The sequence below is a fragment of the Hippopotamus amphibius genome, chromosome 6 (assembly GCF_030028045.1).
Source record: "Hippopotamus amphibius kiboko isolate mHipAmp2 chromosome 6, mHipAmp2.hap2, whole genome shotgun sequence".
NCBI lineage: Eukaryota > Metazoa > Chordata > Mammalia > Artiodactyla > Hippopotamidae > Hippopotamus > Hippopotamus amphibius.
This window is the reverse complement of record NC_080191.1, coordinates 121,511,030-121,531,479: the sequence shown is the minus strand read 5'-3', so window position 1 is coordinate 121,531,479 and position 20,450 is coordinate 121,511,030. Positions and strand designations below refer to the sequence as shown.

The 20,450-nt window shown below is 34.6% G+C and overlaps 1 protein-coding gene across 3 annotated transcripts in view; it reads right to left on the bottom strand.

Moving 5' to 3' along the window:
- RASA2 (RAS p21 protein activator 2) overlaps nt 1–20,450 on the bottom strand; it is a 126,570-nt gene that overhangs the window by 39,983 nt on the left and 66,137 nt on the right. For all 3 annotated transcript variants that reach the window (XM_057738761.1, XM_057738762.1, XM_057738763.1), the window contains 4 exons: nt 11,282–11,365; nt 9,558–9,630; nt 6,082–6,158; nt 4,139–4,240 (listed from right to left, as the gene is read on the bottom strand). In XM_057738761.1, the coding sequence (XP_057594744.1) occupies nt 4,139–4,240; nt 6,082–6,158; nt 9,558–9,630; nt 11,282–11,365 (336 nt within the window). The remainder of the gene's footprint in view (nt 1–4,138; nt 4,241–6,081; nt 6,159–9,557; nt 9,631–11,281; nt 11,366–20,450) is intronic.

Genomic DNA, 20,450 nt, shown 5'->3' with positions numbered 1-20,450 from the left:
AAAGATCATTTTTTTAAATGAGAAGGGATCGCTCACTCGATTTTCTTTTTAATAATATTTTATAAGCAAGAAATGCTCAAATCTTTGCTGACAGCTTAAAACAGAGAATATTTTTGAGTTTTAAACATATTCAAAAATATTTATGCCAAAGTACAAATTTATTATAGTACATTGGTTAAGAGCACAAACTTTGGAGTCAAAGAGTTTGGTCCAAATCACAGATGTATGATCTTGGGCAAACTGCTCAATCTCTCTGTGCTTGTTTCCTTACCTATTAAACAAGGGGTAATAATAGTATCTAACTGATTTGATTCCTAAGGAGGTTATACTAGTAAAGCACTTAGAATAGTGCCTGTACACAGCAAATGTTATTTATAAAACATTTATAATAACTGTTACCACTTAAAATAGATTAAATAACTTTTCCGGTAAGCAGCCTGAGGTACCCTCTAAAAAATGGTTCCCTATTCACTTGACCCAGAAAACCACACAAAATCATGCAACTCAAGAGGTTCAAATCTTCGTGTTCACTTTAAGAACACTCGTGAAACTGCCCAGGCCATTAAGGGTATGCATACCCAAAAAGCCACCAAGTATCTGAAGGATGTCACTTTACAGAAGTAACGTGTGCCCTTCCATCATTACAATGGTGGAATTGGTAGGTGTGTCCAGGCCAAACAGTGGGGCTGGGCACAGGGTTGGAGGCCCAAAAAGAGTAAGGTACAGGACATGATACAGTATGTGTCCAGTAAGGACCTAATTAGACTCAAAAGCTTTTGCACAGCAAAGGAAACCATAAACAAAAAGAAAAGACAACCCACAGAATGGGAGAAAGTATTTGCAAATGATGAGACCGACAAAGGATTAATCTCCAAAATATATAAACAGTTTATCCAGCTCAATATCAAAAAAAAAAAACAAACAACCCAAACAAAAAATGGGCAGAAGACCTAAACAGACATTTCTCCAAAGAAGACATACAGATGGCCAAGAGGTACATGAAAAGATGCTTAACACTGCTAATTATTAGAGAAATCCAAATCAAAACTACAATGAGATATCATCTCACACCAGTCAGAATGGCTATCATTAAAAAATCTACAAACAATAAATGCTGGAGAGAGTGTGGAGGAAAGGGAACCCTCCTGCACTGCTGGTGAGAATGTAAATTGATACAGCTACTATGGAGAACAGTATGGAGGTTCCTTAAAAAAATAAAAATAGAGCTACCATATGATCCAGCAATCCCACTCCTGGGCATATATCCAGAGAAAAACATGGTTCAAACGGATACATGCTCCCCAGTGTTCACTGCAGCACTGTTCACAATAGCCAAGACGTGGAAGCAACCTAAATGCCCACAGACAGATGAATGCATAAAGAAGACGTGGTACTATACACAATAGACTATTACTCAGCCCTTAAAAAGAATGAAATAATGCCATTTGCAGCAACGTGGACAGACCTAGAGATTATCATACTAAGTGAAGTAAGTCAGACAGAGAAAGACAAATATCGTATGATATTGCTTTTATCAGGAATCTTAAAGAAAAAGAAAAGGACACAAATGAATCAATTTGCAAAACAGAAACAGACTACAGAGAACGAACTTATGGTTACGGGGGGGGGGGGAGGGGGAGGGGGAGGGATAGTTAGGGAGTCTGGGACTGACATGTACACGCTGCCATATTTAAAATAAATAACCAACAAGGACCTACTGTAGAGCACAGGGAACTCTGCTCAATATTCTCTAATAACCTAGATGTGAAAAGAATTTGAAAAAGATACATCTATATGTATAACTGAATCACTTTGCTGTACACCTGAAGCTAACACAACACTGTTAATCAACTACACTCCAATATAAAATAAAAAAAATTTTTAAATGTCTCCATTTGTGTAAAGAATGGGAAAGAAGGATATATCTGTATTTGCCTATATTTACATAAAATACTTCCAGAAACTCAAACCAGTGGCTGCCTCAGAAGAGGGAAACTGCTTTGCTGGGGGACAGGGACAGGAGACAGATTTTTACCTTTTAAACTGTGACCCATGTGAGTATACTACCTATTCAAAAGCTCAAATCAAATTCTGTTACCTACATATGTTAAAGTTAAAACTAGCTAATTATCAACAGCAATGAGCTAATCCTAATATTCTGACAGAAGTTTCAGAATGAAGAATACACATCATCACTGAGGAACTGACTAGCTAAGAAAGGAAAGGGAAATTGGATCATGTTACAATTTGAGAATAAAATTAAATTGGAACCATCAAAAACCAGTTTTCAGGAAAAAATTCTAATAGCAAATACTACATAGAAATTATGCAAAAAAGGAAAGCAAATCGATACTTTTAAAACAACAGAATTACATTACTGATAATTATTCTAACTCTTCCATAACATTAAGGTTAGAAAAAATATGCCTGAAATCCTGAAGGCAAATAAAGCTTTTCTTGAGTTTTCATGTAGTTACCATCATGCCCACAAGGGGATGCTGCAGCTCTACAATTGAGTTTTAATTTGACTTACAAGGAAACTGCTTTCACATTTTTATACTTCCTTACATGAAGGGAAGTATAAATGAATTAGCAGATATTTCTATTTCAGGCTATATAAATTTTAACACATACTTTTGGCAGGTTACTTGTAAAATATTATTAAAAAAATCTATAGCAATTAAATTAATTTGTTAGTGTTCTTACATCCTGCCTGGGTAGTTCGACAAAGTTTTGCCAAATTTGGAGGGCCTGTCTGGAGACCTCTTACTTAAATACAGGCTATAACGGCACATTTCAAGTTCACTTTGAGGGGCCTTGGGAGGCACAACAACTCACATCTTCTTTTGTACCAAGTAGCATGGCACATCATTTTAAAGACTTAATGAACTGAGTTCAGAAATTTTCATTTTAAAATGTATGCTAACTTTATAGAAGGTGGAAGAAGACTGGCAGGGGGGAATGACAAGCCTCAAACGTTCATCAATTTTTCATAGTGACCAAGTTTAATTTTTTTTTCCATCTATGGATATTTTGGAAATTACAGCATATAAAACGCCATCATAAAGACTAATAAATCTTAGATCTGCATTAGCAAGACGTAAAAATAAAATAAAAAATTTTGAGACTCTAAGTATCAGTCTTACCAGGGAGAACTGTTTGAGGACAACAGAGTCCAGAGTAAAGAACGCCTGACGGCACTCAGGAGAGGCAGGATCCTAAAGACAAATAAGACTACTGCCCAGAGTAAGAAACATCTAAACATTCAGTTTCAACTCCTCTTCCAGGCAACTGAAACTGAGCTCTAAAAAAAGAGGGTCTTGAGAGGCAAATGAGAAAGGCATGTTGTTTTACACTCTGTTGAAACCCAAGTCCAGCAATAAGGGCTGCTAGGCAACCTACTGGAAGGGAAAGGATATTCATGCTTTTAAGCGCTATAGACAGAAAAAACAAACAAACGATAGTTTCACACTGATTCTGCTGAGGAAACTAACATCAGTTTAATATCCGAATATTAACATGAGTTTAATGTCATTATTAGAAGTCATGAAAGGCAATACTGTAGCCAATAATGAGCCACCAGAGCTCCTGAAAAGTGTATTAACTGAATCAGCTCAACATTATCTAGAACCTAGACATTTAGAAAACAACATGAGTCATTCACAGTGCATTTCAATGGGATCTGGGGAAGGAAAAATCACTGGTGAGATCCCATAAACAGCTGAATCCTTACAATAAACCCTTTGCTTCCCAACATCCACAGTTCGCATGCCCATTAAATAAAGCTTCTGAACTACAGATGGTGATTTGCAAACAAGCATCCTCTCCATGGGCAATCCTATGTAATATTTGAAATGTTTTACTTTTTCTTTATTGTTATGATTGTTTCTGAACAGGAAAATATCCCTAGACAATTCAGTTCTTTTACCTCAGTACCAGAGGACAAGTCATAAAACTAATATAATTGTACTTATATTTCTGCAACAATAAATTAATGGCTAAATCGGTTAGTGTTAATGACTTTGGGCTTATCCATTTAAAACTTAAAATATGCTTAAAGTAAGCATTTATTTGCAATATACAGTGCATGAGAGGGGATGACCTACTATGTAGTTCACTACAATGTTTGTCTCCTTACCAGGCTTGATGAGCGGCATCATTTCTTAACACGTTCACAGGAACCTTAATCTCACCAAGGAAAACATCTTGGACCAGGTTTCCATTGTTCCACAAGTCGATCCTGAAAATTAAAAACTGTCTTTATTTTTCACAAACAATGTGTAAGAGAACGCAAATGACCAAAAAACTTCAAATTATTATGATTCATATTATAGCATTAATTTAAGGTTCTGGGTACTTTTGCCATAAGCATCTTTGCCACAGACATCTCTGCCTCAAGCATGTTTGCCACAAACATTTTCACCACATAATTAATTGGTCATAAGGCCATTAATTTTGTCATAAAAGACAAAATAAAAAAATAAGAGACATTAAAAAAGACACAAACATAAAACATAAAAAAAACAAAATTAAAAAGACTATTGCAAAGTATAAAATGTATTTGAATACATTCAAAATGTGTGTAAATTCATGGCAATACTGTGCAAATAACTGATTTTATTTTGTGGGTTGTACCTAAACACTTGTCTTCCAAGTCTTTCGTTCACAGTATTTTACATGTTGTTTTTGTTTTTTGCTTGTTGATTTGTCTCCTCATTCAGCATTGTGCTTTTTTGCTAACTTCTTCCTTCATTAAGAGAGGTATCTGTTTCCAAACACTAGGATGCATATTTGTTTCTGAGCTTTGTATAGCGTTGGAAAGCCTCCACACTGCTGTTTTTTCTTGCCAGAGTGTGGCATGTGTACTGACAGATGTTTCAAAATTCTATGGGAAATGTGGGTTCAACTCTGTGCCTTTGAGGCCCTTGGAACTCTTTTTCCTCCAAACGTGGTGTGTTTCAAAATAAAAACCCAGCTCTTGGGGCAAATCACTGTCACCAGTCCACTCAATGAAACCATCAATAACGTCGATAACTAGAAGAAACACTAATGTGTTTCAGTTGAAACCAAACTGTCAACCAGTTATTTTATTTTTTCACAGCAAAGTTGACTTACAGCCAATTAGTTATGTGGCAAAAATGTTTGCAGCAAAAATGCCTACAGCAAAGATGCTTATGGCAAAGATACTCATGGCAAAAGTACCAGACATGTAATTTTACATGCTTAAAAATAAGAGATGTTATTTAGCATTGTCAAATACCTCACTACTTAAACTAAGAAAGCAGAATACTTCAGTAGCTTTTACTAAAAAGCATAGAAAGTAACTATCTTAAATAACTTAAGTTTCTTAGTTTCAAAGTCTAGACTTTATTTTAACCTGTAGAAATAAGGACTAGAGTTAAGTTACTTTTTTGAATTTGAGAAAAGAAACCAACACAAGATTACAGTTTCTTTCTCAACTAAAACCAGTTAATATGTAAAGATAGGTGATTTAGAAAATACATTACCTGATCATTCCAAACATGTGATTAATACACCCTTTAGATGAACACACTGTTAACACCACACCTATACATGCATTTACAAAACCTTCCCCTCCCAAACAGCATGGATATTTAAGACCTAGGAAATTGCACAAACTTCAAACACATGCACCTGTTGAATTATCTTACAAGACTTCTTACCTCACTGAAATTTCTGTTAGACAGCAGATATGTTAAGAAGAATAAAAAAATTATTTCTAAATTGGCTAATATATAATTACTTTTATATATATTCTTTGCATCCATTATGCTATGATTTAGAAATTTAAGGAGCAATTAAATTTGGGAAAAACTAAATATACAATAAAATAGGTGAAGATTAGATCATTTTATTTTTAAAATAAATATACCTTATTTCTGCAAAGAAATCAGATTTTAAAAGGTAATCTGAATTTAAATTAGATGCACATTCCTCTAAGTTTCATCGATTAACTTGCTGAAGAGAACTCTGTTAAGCTTGAGTCACCTTTTTTGGTTACATTTACAATTTTCTTTTGGCACAGAAAATAGCAATTGTGTAAAGCCCCAAGACACATACCTAATTTCCAGCTTTTCAATGTCTTCCTCTTCTACCTGGAACTGGGACTTTCTTGTGTAACTACTGGATCTGGTTACCTATAAACAAAATATTTTAGTAAAAAAAATTTTTTAAATATCTTTTTCCTACATGAACTTTAAAAAACTATCATCCCTAAAATGTTCAATTGTGTTTATTATAAACAGAGGAAAATGCCTAAGTAATATTTTATCCAAAATCTAAATACAAAAACAGCTATGGAAATAGCAGCTATGGAAATAGCAGAGAGGTAAGAATAAAGTGGTAAAAAAAATATCAAAATCAACCTTACCTCCATACCCTTCCTTATCAACTCAATATATAGCAACACTAGTTTTTCTGGCTCATTTGTAATCTGTTGATGACTCAAAGTGTTCTATTTCAGTGAAGCTGCATAGGCTAGGAACTGTTTGAAGACTTTCCCACATTTCTCAAAATTCCAATGCCACCCTCATACTTCCTTCTCACATTTTTACCGAAAACACCAAGGCCATTGGCAGCAGCTTCCTCAACTACTGTCCACCTGAACGTGTCCATTCCCACACAGCCCTGTTTACTTGATGAGTTTTCTCATCTTCTTGCAAACAAGAGGATGAGATGATCCTCTTTTCTAAGACTGCTCCACCCCCACATAGTATGCAGTAAGCACAAAGTAAGCATTCGATCTATTTTAATTACAGCTTTCTTGACCAGATTGTTCACCTCATTCAAGTCTAAGAAAAATTCTCCCCTTAAATTATGGTCTTCCTATCTCTTTCCTTTCACAGACAAGTATCTCAAAACTGTTATCCATCCTTACAGCCTCCACTTCCTCACCACCCACTCACTACAGTAACTCCTTATAATCTGGCTTCCTCACAGATCACCCTCCTAAAACCCCTCTCTTAATCATCAAGTTGGATGATGAAATTCTTAGTTCTCACCTTCCTTGACCCCTTTATCTGAACGAGTGACCATACAACCAAACTCCCTTTTCTCAGAGATACTCTTTTCTCTGACTTTACCCAGCACTTTCCTGGCTACCTTCTGCTCTCTTTGGTTCTTCCTCTGGTGCTACTTCTTCCTCAGAACATATACATATGAGTCTTCTCCAGGATCTCATATTTTATTTTGCTCTAAGAGCTGCACAGTGCAGTACAGTTTACAAAGTGCTTTCACATCCATTATCTCCTTTGTTCATCAGAACACTACTCTGAAGCAGGCAGGGCTAGAGTTATTATCCTCATCTTGAAAATGAGGAAGCTAAAGGACCGAAATTAAGAGACATACTCAAACACTTAACACATGGCAGAACTGAGCTTCCTCGCTTTCTTCCTTTATTATACACCTCTACTCCCTGGCTTGCTTTCTTGGCTCGCTGTAAGCAATTCTTGATTCTTTATCTACAACCATCACCCATCTTAGTCATGAATTTCCTATGGGAGGATTTTACATATCTGAGCTCAAGCTCATTATGCCCCAAACTGAACCACTTACGTTTTCCTTCTTAACGTTTCTGTTTTTCCAGATCTGAAATCATGAGGAAAACATCTGACTCCTGCTTTTATCTTTTCTTCGATAACCAATCTGCTATCTTGCCATGTGCAGTTTCTTTCTCATCTGTCTCTTCCTCTCTATTTCCATATTACTCTCTTGAATCAGACCCCCCCCTTTTGTTTTTTCCTTTTTTAAAAAAATACCTAAGCTACAACAGTCTCTTGATCTCTGTTCTCTCTCTCAGCCATCTGGCCACAGATCATGGTTAATTCTTCCTAAAACACTGTATTACTCTTATTACTTTCAGGCTCAAAAACATTCAGTGGCTAATACAGCACCTCAGCCTGGCTCTCAAGGCCTTTCATTAGTTGGTCCTACTCTATCTTTTCAAGCTTAGTTCCCATTATTTCCTTTCAGTCAAATCACTGCTTGCTACTCTTTGGACGTAACTTTCTGCTTTTCTGTCTCCATGTATGTCTCTGCTCAAAACGTTCCTTCTCTAATACTCTTTCCTCCGGCTTAATACAGCTAGAGCAGAGCTCCCCAGTATCTACTACTACTGCATTTTACTTTTGCATGTATGCACGCGTGTACACACTTTGGGTCTGTTGCTCTAGCTAGAGGACAGAGATTGAACTTTTATCTTTATAGTCAACTCAACAAAGGGCCCTTTGAATGAATGTTTCAAGGCCTAATACCTATGCTTGCAAACAGGTCAGGTCTTGACTTTCAAAAGACCATCTGCTTGCTGCTACACGTTGCCCCTTCTTTGTTTTCTTCAGGCTAGATGTAACAGACATTTTAAAATACAGAACAACTGAACTAAGTCCTTAGCCAGGAAATGGAAAAGTCTCACATTAGTACATTTTCTTTTGTTTTTCTTTCTTCCTTATCTCCACCCCCACAATTCTTCCTATTCAATTTTCAGCATTTCTTCAACTGTGTTCCTTTATTAAAGTACAGTCAGTAATCAGGCATGGCTAGATGTGCCCTCACTCTTTTCACTTTGAAATATCAAGAAAAACACACACAAAAAGAAGGAAAAGCACAAAATGTAACTTTTTTTCAAATCTTCCCTACTTGTTAATCTCAACTGCAACATATTCTATGTTTAGAACACAATCTTTTAGAATAGAGTTTATTTTGGTTTTTTCCTGTAGTTTCCTAATAATATGAAAAAGGATTTATTTAACAAATGCTCTACAGTAAAGAACTTCAAAGCACTGTATTTTGGGCAACTTCAAGGCAACTGAAGTTCTCTATGAAAATAAGCATGTGTCCACAGAGTGATTTAATAGAACTATTAATAAGGCCTGAATCATATAGTGCTTTATAGTCTCAAAACATTTTTACATTTTAATCTCATAAAAACTGTGTGAGGTAGGTAGGAATGCTACTGTTTTCTCTTACAAAATTATCCTTTCACAAGATAAGAAATTTGAGTCTCCCATGTAGTGATTTGTTCAACTCAACTGGGACCAGAACCCGTATCTACCAAGCGATATCATACTTATTTCACTAGTGGTTTTCAAATAATACTCTGCAGAAGAGTCCTGGAACCACTGCATCTCAGGTGGGGGGGCTGGATAAGGTGAGGTTCTATGTGAAGGGAGTGTGATACTGAGGATGACTTTAGAGTGGGTGTGATCCTAGACCTCCCCATTCTCAAATCAATCAGAGCTCTGCCTTTAACTGTTTGTTTTTCATGGCATGTGGGATCTTAATTTCCCTGACCAGGCATCAAACCCACACCCCCTACAGTGGAAGCATGGAGACATAACCACTGGACTGCCAGGGAAGTCTGCCTTTATTTATTTTGTGCACTGGGCCTCCATTGTGTTACACCATGGTTGTACTGCTTTCAGGAAAGAAATGCTTAGTTTCACGAGTTGATAAAATTATGACTATGGCCAAAATTTGAAAAAAGAAGTAAATCAGCATTCAATATTCAATGTTAACATTTAAATAAAACAAAAAGTTACCTCAAAATAAAAGGTTTCATTAAACTGCGGATTGCTTGTTTTCTTCTTTACTTTTGTCTTCTTTTGGTCATTCCTGTTCCAATGTGGTAGAGTTTTACCTTGTAGAACTTAATAGTACACAATTATAAAACATGCTATTTCCAACCAGGGAGCCTGACCTCTCTCTGTTTAACTGTTAAGATGACTCAGGGAAGGCAGTAGCTTTAAATATTACTTGGGGGAGAAAAACTGAGGTGTCTCTAAAAACTCAAATCAAAGAATATACAAATTTTGTATATCTGATATATGCCAAGATTTTATTATTCTATGGTTATACTAGATTGACTGCCAAGCAAACTTCAGGGGTTTTTAATAACACATTCTATTATATAAGCAACTCAACATAAATGGTAGAAGGAAGACAATGAGATTCAGAGTACCTTTTTCTATGTTGAAAAATACCCGAGGAACACGAAAAGCATTCTTAACTCAGTTTACTTCTTGGGCTTCAGCTACAAATGTGGCTTTTTAAAAAAACTTTTATTTTGAAATAATTATAGATTCAGAGGTGGTTGCAAAGAAATGGACAGGGAAGTCCCACGTAACCTTTCCCCAGCCTCCCCCAATGGTAACATCCTCCACAACTACAGTACAATATCAAAACCAATAGTGACTTTTTAAAACAAATTCATATGGCAAATAGTTTCTATCTGTACATTACTAAGAAATTACACTAAAGAATTTGTCAGGTACTGATTATAAACAAGAACAAAAACCAAAAACAGCTCCACTAGATTAAACATTTTTAACACACAAAACCAAATTCCTCTGACAGCATGAAATGTTATAGGACTGAGTATCTGCTTTTAAATTTAAAACCACCTATAATAATAGGATACTACTGTTTGCGAACCCAATAAGCACCAGGCATGGTGCTTTACATACATAGGGACAAATACATTTTTCAAAGTGACTTACTGGTGATTTTCTAAAAAATGAGAATACACAGAGAGCTTGGGGTTGGGAAGAAGCGGTGCATGTCTGTGTGTGTATATATATGCGTGTGTATATATATGCTTGTGTAAAAGGAATATTATGCTCTTTGTTTCCTGATTCTAAATCTTCACGTTGTAGACAAATTTCAGACTAGTCAGGTTCTTAAAGAAACCATAATGAAATTATAAAACAGAAAATACCACAAAGTGCTATAGATTTTCCATAAATTATAAGTAATTTAAATCAATGATACAGTGCACTTTACCATGTTCTGGTACTTTAGCAATTTGTCTACAGCTTGGAATTCTCTCAGATGCCATGAGCAGAAAAAGTATTTTTAGTCCTGAGTTGCTTTCCAGAGAAAAACATAGAAACTTCTTTGCTATTTTGAGCTAGCATTATTAAAACTCCTGTTTTACCTGCAATAAAATCTAAGACACTTGAAAGTAGGAAGGCTGATGATGAATGAAGGTCAGGTTTATGTCTTAAAGCACGTTTTCACGTCTATAAAACAGAGGATGCTCCCCATAGCCTAAGAGTCTGGCAGATTTGAAATGGCACTCATTTTCTTTTATAAAAACAGGAGTTGGTTGTTTGCAAGTGAATAATAGAACTGAAGATTTTTCTTTCATAAAGCATTCATTACTTTGTGTCATAAATAGCTATTCAGCAAGTTCTCCTAGAACCTTAATTTTGTAATTCTTAAACTTTAAAACTTAAAAATCTAATACTAATTCAATAAACATTACCTAGAAGGGCCCACTAGAGAAACTGTTGCATAAGGGTCACAGCTTTGTCCATTTATGAGAGGCAACCCATGGCATGCCTTGACACTAAGGAATAATAAAGGAAAATTAATGTTATTATATTCAAGTTAAACAACATAAAACATTATCTTTAAATATCAATTAATACATTCAAAGGGTTAAAATTGTTTTCCACGTCTGAAGTTGTATGCCTATATACCTACCCAAACATATGTACGTATGCACTTATTTACTTACGCTGTATTTCTAGACCACCACAACCAGTACTGAGACTACCAAATAATATTTAGCACACAAGGTATATCTAACAAGGTACACGCTGTGGTTTGATAATACATTAAAACTACTGTGGCTTCTAAAAAGGAAAAGAAAGCAGTGTGAACCTTAAAGGAGAAACTACAAACCAAGTCAAATCTGTGGCATCATATCCTCTGCTAAAGCATGAATGAGAAACAAGGAAACAACTGTGGTTTCCACTTGAAATGTGATTCATAAATAAAGGGCAAGCCACGTACAGTTCTGCAGCCTTTTATTCTGACTCTCAATAACAGCTCCTACATCATTCTGTACAAAATCTTTTAGACAATAAAAACCAGGGTCATCTCATCCACTCCATGGATAACAGTCATTGGTATTTACAGAAAACACAGAATCGGACTTAATGACCTTGCTCCTCAAATTTTCTCTTTATTGAGTTCACAGATTTAGTTTAGCATCTAAGGGTGCTCATTTCGCAATGCCTACAAGAAACTCCTGAGTGTTGGTGAAAAGTATTCTTTGTTGAAAGATGTGGGCTATTGAGCAACATCTTATTTCTCTCCACAACCCACAGATCATATATGTGGGTGAGGTGCACATGGTGTGCTGCTGAGTAAAGAAAAAAATAATAATATGACTCATTTCTATTAAATTGGGTATCAAAAATCAAATTAAAAAAAAATTTGAAACTAACCGAAGAAAGTACAGGCCAAGATAACAATTCTGGTTATTAATGTCAGGCTTGGGTACAGTCAAATTTTCCCACTGTACATACTATTTGAAATTTGCACTTCTCAGGCTAAACCTCAAAACGATAACGGATTTTTATATACCATTTGCAGTTTACTATTTATTTTCATAAAATGCATCTAATTCTCATAACTGCCTTTGAGAAGGGTTTCATCATGCCATTTTAAAGAAGAAAGTAAGGCTCAAAAAGTTTACCTGGGAAAGTAACAAAATAAGGCTTAAGAGGTAATACAACTTGTAAGAAGTGGGCCGAGACTCAACTTCTACTTTCTTAACCCCATTTCTAAAGTTCAAAGTCCTCCTACAGTCCCACTGTGCCTGAATATATTGTATTAATTTCCTTGTAATACCAACTTTATCTCATGTAAACACTAATTATGAAAAATCTTAATATAAAAATTCACTATAATTTTATGAGGTATAAAAACACTAAGAAAAATGCTGTTCAATATACAAAGACTTCTACAAGAATACTCACAAACCAAAAAAAAAATGCCCATGTTCCAAAAGTATGAGTCTATAAAAATCATCAGAAGTACTCTTCATTTTTAAATATAAGTATAAAAATTGGGTATGCTGACAAACAAGTAGTAGTATTAAATACGCATTATTTTATTTGCTACATATGTTATGAAATATTTTCCTAATTACCTAGGATACAACTATTCTTCTAATTGTTAAATCAAGCAATTTCACATCATAAAACATGAATGAGCAGAAAACAAATGTTGAAATATCCTTAGTAAACTAAATTATCTTGTATTTTATTTACATATGACATATAAAGCATTTGATATTACACATTTTCTAGAAATTACAAAGGAAAATAAATTTAGTCCAAACTTGTTTATAATACAAAATGATCTGATTCTTTCCCATGGATTTTTTTTTTACCTAAAAGACAACATTACCTTCTACATACAGGAGTACGTAGCACAGGGAGTAACAGGGAACAGATTTATCCTTTCGCCTCAAACAACTTAAAAAAGAAAGGGTAATAGCAGCAGCTCGGGACAGTGATCTCTGAGGGGCAATCAACAAGGTGAGCCCTCTAACTGTCCCAGCCTACTGCTAGATGCTTTCCCTGAGAAGAAAGACAGGGCTGTCAGCTGGGGAAGGCCAAAGTGACTAGAGTTCCCAGGGCAGAGTGCTGGAGGAAAGAAAGCTGCACAGAGGCAAAGAAACCTCCACAGAGCTACAAAAGTACCTCCCCACCCCATCAGCCCATCGACGGAGTCTTCAGCTGAGTGCTAATAAGCATATACACGTGAGGAAACTGAGGCTGGAGAAAGAACCATTAGAAAAGAGCCGAGGGAACAATTCCTGAAGACCACAAATGACTAGCAAAAGATCCCATGGGCCACAGAAAAAAGCTGGTAATAATTCATGGGTGCTGCCTCAGTATTGGGAAAATATTAGCCCAGACTACAGGCGCTCTTGTTCCATCTAACAAAACTTAAAAGCAAACCACAAATGAATCAAATTGTTTCCAAGTAACTTAACTAAGTCTTCAAGTATATTCACAGGAATACAGAAATATCTACCAACTTCACAATGTCTAGCATCCAACAGAAAATTATCAAGAACACAAAGGATCAAGAAAATACATCCCATGATGAAAAAGAAACACAAATCCAACAGATCCAGAAATAACAAAGGTGATAGAATTAGCAGACAAGAACATGAAAAAAAGTTATTATAACTATATTTCATGTTTGGTAGAGACACAGAAGACATTAAAATTTGAAAGTCTACAAGGTCTGACATGAAAAACACACAATGGGACTAACAGAAGATTAGATAAGGCAAAAAAAAAGGATTAGTAAACAGGAAGCTAGAGTAACAGGTACATTAAATAGATATCTACATGGTCTAAACATGCCAATTAAAAAGCAGAGATTTTCAGATTGGAGAAAAAAAATTACACGCTGCCTTTAAGAAACTCTTTTAAATGTAAGCTAAAATTAAGTTAAAAGTTAAAAAGTGGAAAAATATATACCAATTAAAGGAAAGCTGATTCAATGGGTAATGACAATCCAAAAGTCCATTAGCAAGGGTCTAGGTGAATAAATTACAGTAAATCTATATGATGGAATTCTATGTAGTTGTCAAAAACAATGAGGTAAATTTATTTTCTAATTATTCTGATATGGAGTGATCTTCCGGATATATTATTAAGTGAAAAAAGAGGAAGTTACAGAACTCTATACTCTGTGTAAGAATGGAGTGAAAAACATGAATATTTTTTATTTTTACTTATATATGCACATATATTTATTTGCTTATATTTGTAAAATTACTGGAAAGAAAGACCAAAACTTTCAAATAGGAGGGTAGAGAATTGGGAATGGACTTATTCAAATATACCTTATATAGTTTTGAGTTTGTAAACATAGGAAACTTTTACATTTCAAAAGTAAGATTAAACTTAAGAAATAAGTCTTAAAAAGTAAAATAAACAAAAACAAAACCAACCCTGAGAAACACCCCCCCAAAAAGAGAATTAGTTCTAAAGACTAGATCACACTATTTGATTCTATATTCTTAGTGATATATATATATATATATATATATACACACACACACACACACACATATATATTATTAGAACAATAGAACAGTAAGACCTCTAAAACTTCATCCAGGAACCTAATTATCAGTAGTATTACTGGTATTATTTTTTGAACCTGTTGTCTATACCTTATAAGATAATGTAAATAAATAATTATGTTCTTAAGTATTTATGTAAAGTTAGGCATTAAGATTTTCACTGTAAGAGAAAAGAGATACAAGTATAAAATCAGTTAGATTAAAAATATGTAATATTAAATTTAAATTAGAAACATGAAAAAAGGAAGAAAGCAAGTAAACCAGCTAGCCAGGTAGCCAGAGTGGCTATATTAATATCAAAGTAGATTTCACAACAAAGAATATTACCAATATCAGAATAAAGAGGGTTATTTTACAATAATGACTTCAATTTATCAAGCAGACATAAAAATTCTAAATGTTAAGTTCTTATTATCAGAGCTATAAAACAAATGAAGCAAAAAACTAATAGAACTGCAGGGAGAAACTGACAAATCTACAAATAGCTGGAGATTTCAACACCCAATGAAGCAATTAAGAATGAAAGTTTAAACAATACTGTCAATCAACCTGACATGATTAACATTTACAAAAAACAGTGTATCCCACCAAAAGCAGAAAACACTCTTTTCAAATGCACACAAAACATATACCAAGATAAACTATATTTTGGGGACAAAAAATAAGTTTTGGTAAATTTGAAAGTATTCAGATCATCCAAAATATGTTGACAACAGTGGAATTAAATTAAAAATCAACAACAAAAAAATATCTGGAAAATCCTCAGATATTTGGAAACAAAATAACTTACCTTTAAATAATCCATGGGTCAAAAGATAAAACAAAAGAAAAATTATAAAGTATATTTAAATGAATGAAAATGAAAACTCAGTATATCAAAATTTGTGGGATCCAGCTAAAGTAGTACTTAGATGAAAACGGATAGCACTAGACACCTACATTAGGGAAAAAAAAAAAGATTTCCAATCACTGACTTCAGCCTCAATCATAAGAAACTTTAAAAAGAAGGGCAGATTAGACCCAAAGTAAACAGAAATAATAAAAAGTGAAAGTCAAAAAAACAGAAAACAAAATATAAAAACAATAAAATCAAAAGCCATTTCTTTAAGAAGGTCATTAAAATTGATAAACCTCTAGCTACACTGATTAGGAAAAAAAATGTGAAGACACAAATTACCAACATTAGGAGTGAGCAACGTGACATCACTATGACGTCTACACATATTAAAGGGATAAAAGGGAATAAATAACTGAAGAACTTTAAACAAAGAACTGTACTGTACAACTCATTAAATGGTCAAACTCAATGAAAGATACAAACTACCAAAATTACTAAAAAAAAACACAACATTTTATTAGCTATTTATATATTAAAGAAATTGAATTCCTGGTTAAAAACCTTTCCAATGAAAAGCAAAATAAAAACATTCCAGGCCCAGATGGCTTCACCGGTGAATTCTTACAGTAATCATGTGAAAAATAAGTTACATCAATTCTATAAAAACTTGGAAAACTGAAGAGGAGAGAATACTTCCCAATTCATTCAAAGAGACCATTAGTATCCTGATTGCAAAACCAGACAAAGACATTACAAGAAAAGAAAACTACAGACCAATATCCTTCATGAACAGAGATGCAAAAATCCTTAACAAAATTTCAGCAAATTAAAGCCAGCAATATATAACAATATTAACACAACGTGACCAAGCGGACGTTGGTTTAACATTCAAAATTCAATCAACAAAATCAACCATATTAACAGATGAAAACAAAAAAAAGCATAAGATCATGTGAATATCTATCTCTAATAAAAACTCTCAGCAAATTAGGAACAAAGGGGAACTTTCTCAACCGGATGAAGGACAGCTAACATTGTACTTAGTGGTAAAAAACTGAAGGTTTTCCCCTTAAGATAAGGAATAAGACAAGGATGTTTGCTCTCACAACTTCTTTTCAACATTGTACTAGAAGTTTGGCCAGTACAATAAGGTAAGAAACACATAAGAGGTATCCAGACTGAAAAGGAAGAAGTAAAACTGTCTATTCACAGATGACACAATTGTCTGTGTACAAAATTCAATGGAATCTATTTTTAAAAAGCTAGTAGAACTAATAAGTGAATGTAAAAAGGTTACAGGATACAAAACAATTTTTAAAATTTCCATATACTAGCAACAACCATATATTCAATTTGTCTCAATTTTCTCTCCTGAGATTCTTTCCCTCGGCCTGTTTCTCTAATATAAAAATCACTGCCTGGACCTCAAGTCACTCTGTGCCTATCTAATATTTCTGTTTCTCTTTCCGAATTTCCTTATCTCCCATTCACTCCTCACCCTACTGAAATCTAGTTTTTCTTACATTTGTCATTCTATGGAAACTCCCCTCATTAGGTCCCCTGAGTGTCAAATGCTACCCATATTTTTCAGGGCTCTTCTCACTGGACTTCTTGGCTATATGCAATATTCCTGATCACTGTCTCCTTGAAACCCTCTTCTCTCTTGGTTTCCTTAACCCTCACTCTCCTAACTTTCCTCTTATCACCTGTCTCTTCATGTTTTCCTCATATGTTTTTTCTACTTCTACTGCTGGATTTGCTCTCAATCAACTGCTCTCTTTATGCTACATAACCTCCCTTAAGCCTACTTCTATCACATTTATTCTTATGGCCACAACAACCATCAACCATACATTTCTATATGAGATCTCACCACAGAGTTAAAGATTTTTATATCTAAATGCCTGATGAAAATCCCTACCTAGATGTTCAAGAGCAGCTAAAACTCAACTCATTACCATCTCTCATCAAAGCAGCTCCTCTTCCAGTATTTTCTCTTCGTTATATGTACCACCACCACCACCCAGTAACACAATCTGGAAATCTAGGAGCCACACTTAAATTCCTCCTTCCTCACTTTCTATATCTAATCAATCTAAGTTTTAGTGATTCTACTCTTTAAATATTACTTCCTCTGGCCTCTTTTCTTATATCTGCAACTACTGCTCTGGCACAGAATCCACTCTCACTTTGGATCACCCTAACACCCTTCAAATTCACCTCCTAGTTTCTATACTTATTGCTGTCACAAATCTGAGCTTTCTAAAATGCAAATTTGTCCATACTCCATTGTCTAAATCTTCCAATAGTTCATAAGCTCATATAAGTTTTATAAGTTCATATGGTACATTAGAGCCTCTAAGATCTAGCTCCAGTCTATTTCACCAATTTCTGACCAATCTTTGACTTAAAGTTCATATATTAGGCAACATCAAACTGCTTTTAGTTATACACACACAAACACCATGCTGTTTCTTGCCTCCATATTTCTGCCTATATTATTCTTTCCTTCTGGAAAAAAAAAACTCGCTTTTTCTAGGCTAGCTACTTTCTACTCATCCTTTAAGAAAACAAATGTTACCTTTCTTCATTTAGTTGTTTTAAAATTTATTTAGTGCCTATTAAGTGCCAGATGCTGGGGTCATGAGGTGAATAAGACAAACACGGCCCCTGGCCTCATGAAGCTTAGAGTCAACCTGAAGAAAGAAATGACAAGCAATAAATAAATAACAATAATTACAAATAATGGCAAGTGCTATGGAGGAAAAAGAATAGGGTACCCTATTTTAGAAAAAGTGATATTTAAGCTGAAACTTAAAAGACAAGAATGAACCAGCTAGAAGAAGAATGGGCATAAGGGCATTCAAGGCAAAAGGAAAGGCAGATATAAATCTCTGAGCTGGAAGAGTAATGTCACACTTGAAGAATTGAGAGAAGGCCAGAAAGCATACGAACAAGAAGCATGCCACAAAATGAAATCAAAGAGGCAGGCAGGGTCACTGGATATTATGGGCCATGATAAGGAGCTTGGATTTTATTCTAAATGCACTGCAAAATCACTCAGTGTTTGAGCAGGGGACTGCCATGATCTAATTTATGTTTCAAAAGACTGCTCTACAAAGAGAATGGATTGCAGACTGGAAGACCAGCTAAAAGATTATTGAAACAGTCAAGGTAAGAAAACGATTGGTGGTTTGAAATAAGGAGATGTCAGAAGATATTAAAAATTAGAAAACTGAGAAAAAATTTTTATAGAATCAATAAAAAATGGATCCAATCTGTGGGGAGAAGAGGAGAAAAGATTTTCAGTGACTTTCAGACTTCTGGCTTGAGCAATTAGGTGGATGGTGGAAATACCTGCTAAGGCTATGGGGAGGGGCGAGATAGATATAAGAATCAATACAGCAGTTATAAATGTGTTAAATTTGCAATGCTGTGAGACATCAAAGTGGAACTGCCAAAAAGGCAGGTGGACATATAAGTCTGCAGCTAGAAAAAAGATCTGGGTTGAATGTACAAGGTGTAGACAATTTTTAAAACACTTTTTATTTTGAAATAATTTCTGACTTTCAGAAAGTTATTAAATAAAATGTAGAGTTCCTATATACGTGTCACCCAATGTTAACATTTTGTGTAATCAGAGTAGAATTATAGAAACAGGAAATTTACACTGATATGACATTAGTTAATAATAATACTAACTAATCTATAGACCTTAAATTTCACCAATGTCCTTTTCCTGGTCCATGATGCAATATAGGATCTCAAACTGCATTTAGTTCTCATGTCTTCTTAGGCCCCTCCATCCTAAAAAAGTCCCTTAGCTCTCCTTCTTTGCCCCATGATCTTGCTGGTACCGGCCAGTTATTTTGTAGAATATTCCTTAAACTAAGTTTGTCTGATGTTTGCTCGTGGTAGATTGAGGTTATGCATCATGGTATTCTTCTCAATGCAACTTACCAGGAGGTACCAAATGTCTCATTACCAGCGTCATTAATTTTGATCACTCAGTTAAGATGGTACCTATTAGATATCTTACAGGGTTATTCTTTGAGACTATGCACATACGCTGTTTGTCACTACACTTAAAACACTTATTAGCATCTACAGATGATTTGTCCCTGCACTAATTATTACTATAGTGTGTGCTAATAGTGATTTTTCTATTTCCATCATTTGTCCTATATTCATCAATAAGGAAAAAGCAGTCCTTTCTCTCCCATGTATTTATTTAATTGTTATGTCAGCACTGGCTCATGGATATTTATTTTATTCTCCAGGTTTTAATCAATTATTATCATTTTTTATTTTGATGCTCAAATTGTCCCAGATTTGGTTATTTGGAGCTCTTTCAAGTTGACTTTAACATCCTTTGCACATGCCCTCATTATTTTTTGAGCAATTCCTTACTTTCTGACTCCCTAGATGCTCTGGGCTCCTCTTACATTTTTCTCTGCCCAAACCCTGAAACTACTTACTGTTCAAAAAAAAAAAAAAGTCCACGTTCTTTTTATAGGAGCAGCTCTCATACTGTAGCCATTAGCCACATATAGCGATTTAAATTTTAATTAATTAAAATTAGAATTTAAAATTTGTTGCACTAGTCATATTTCAAGTTTTCAACAAGCCACACATAGCTAGTGGTAACCGTACTGGACATGTAAGACATAAAATATTTTCATCATCACAGTAAGA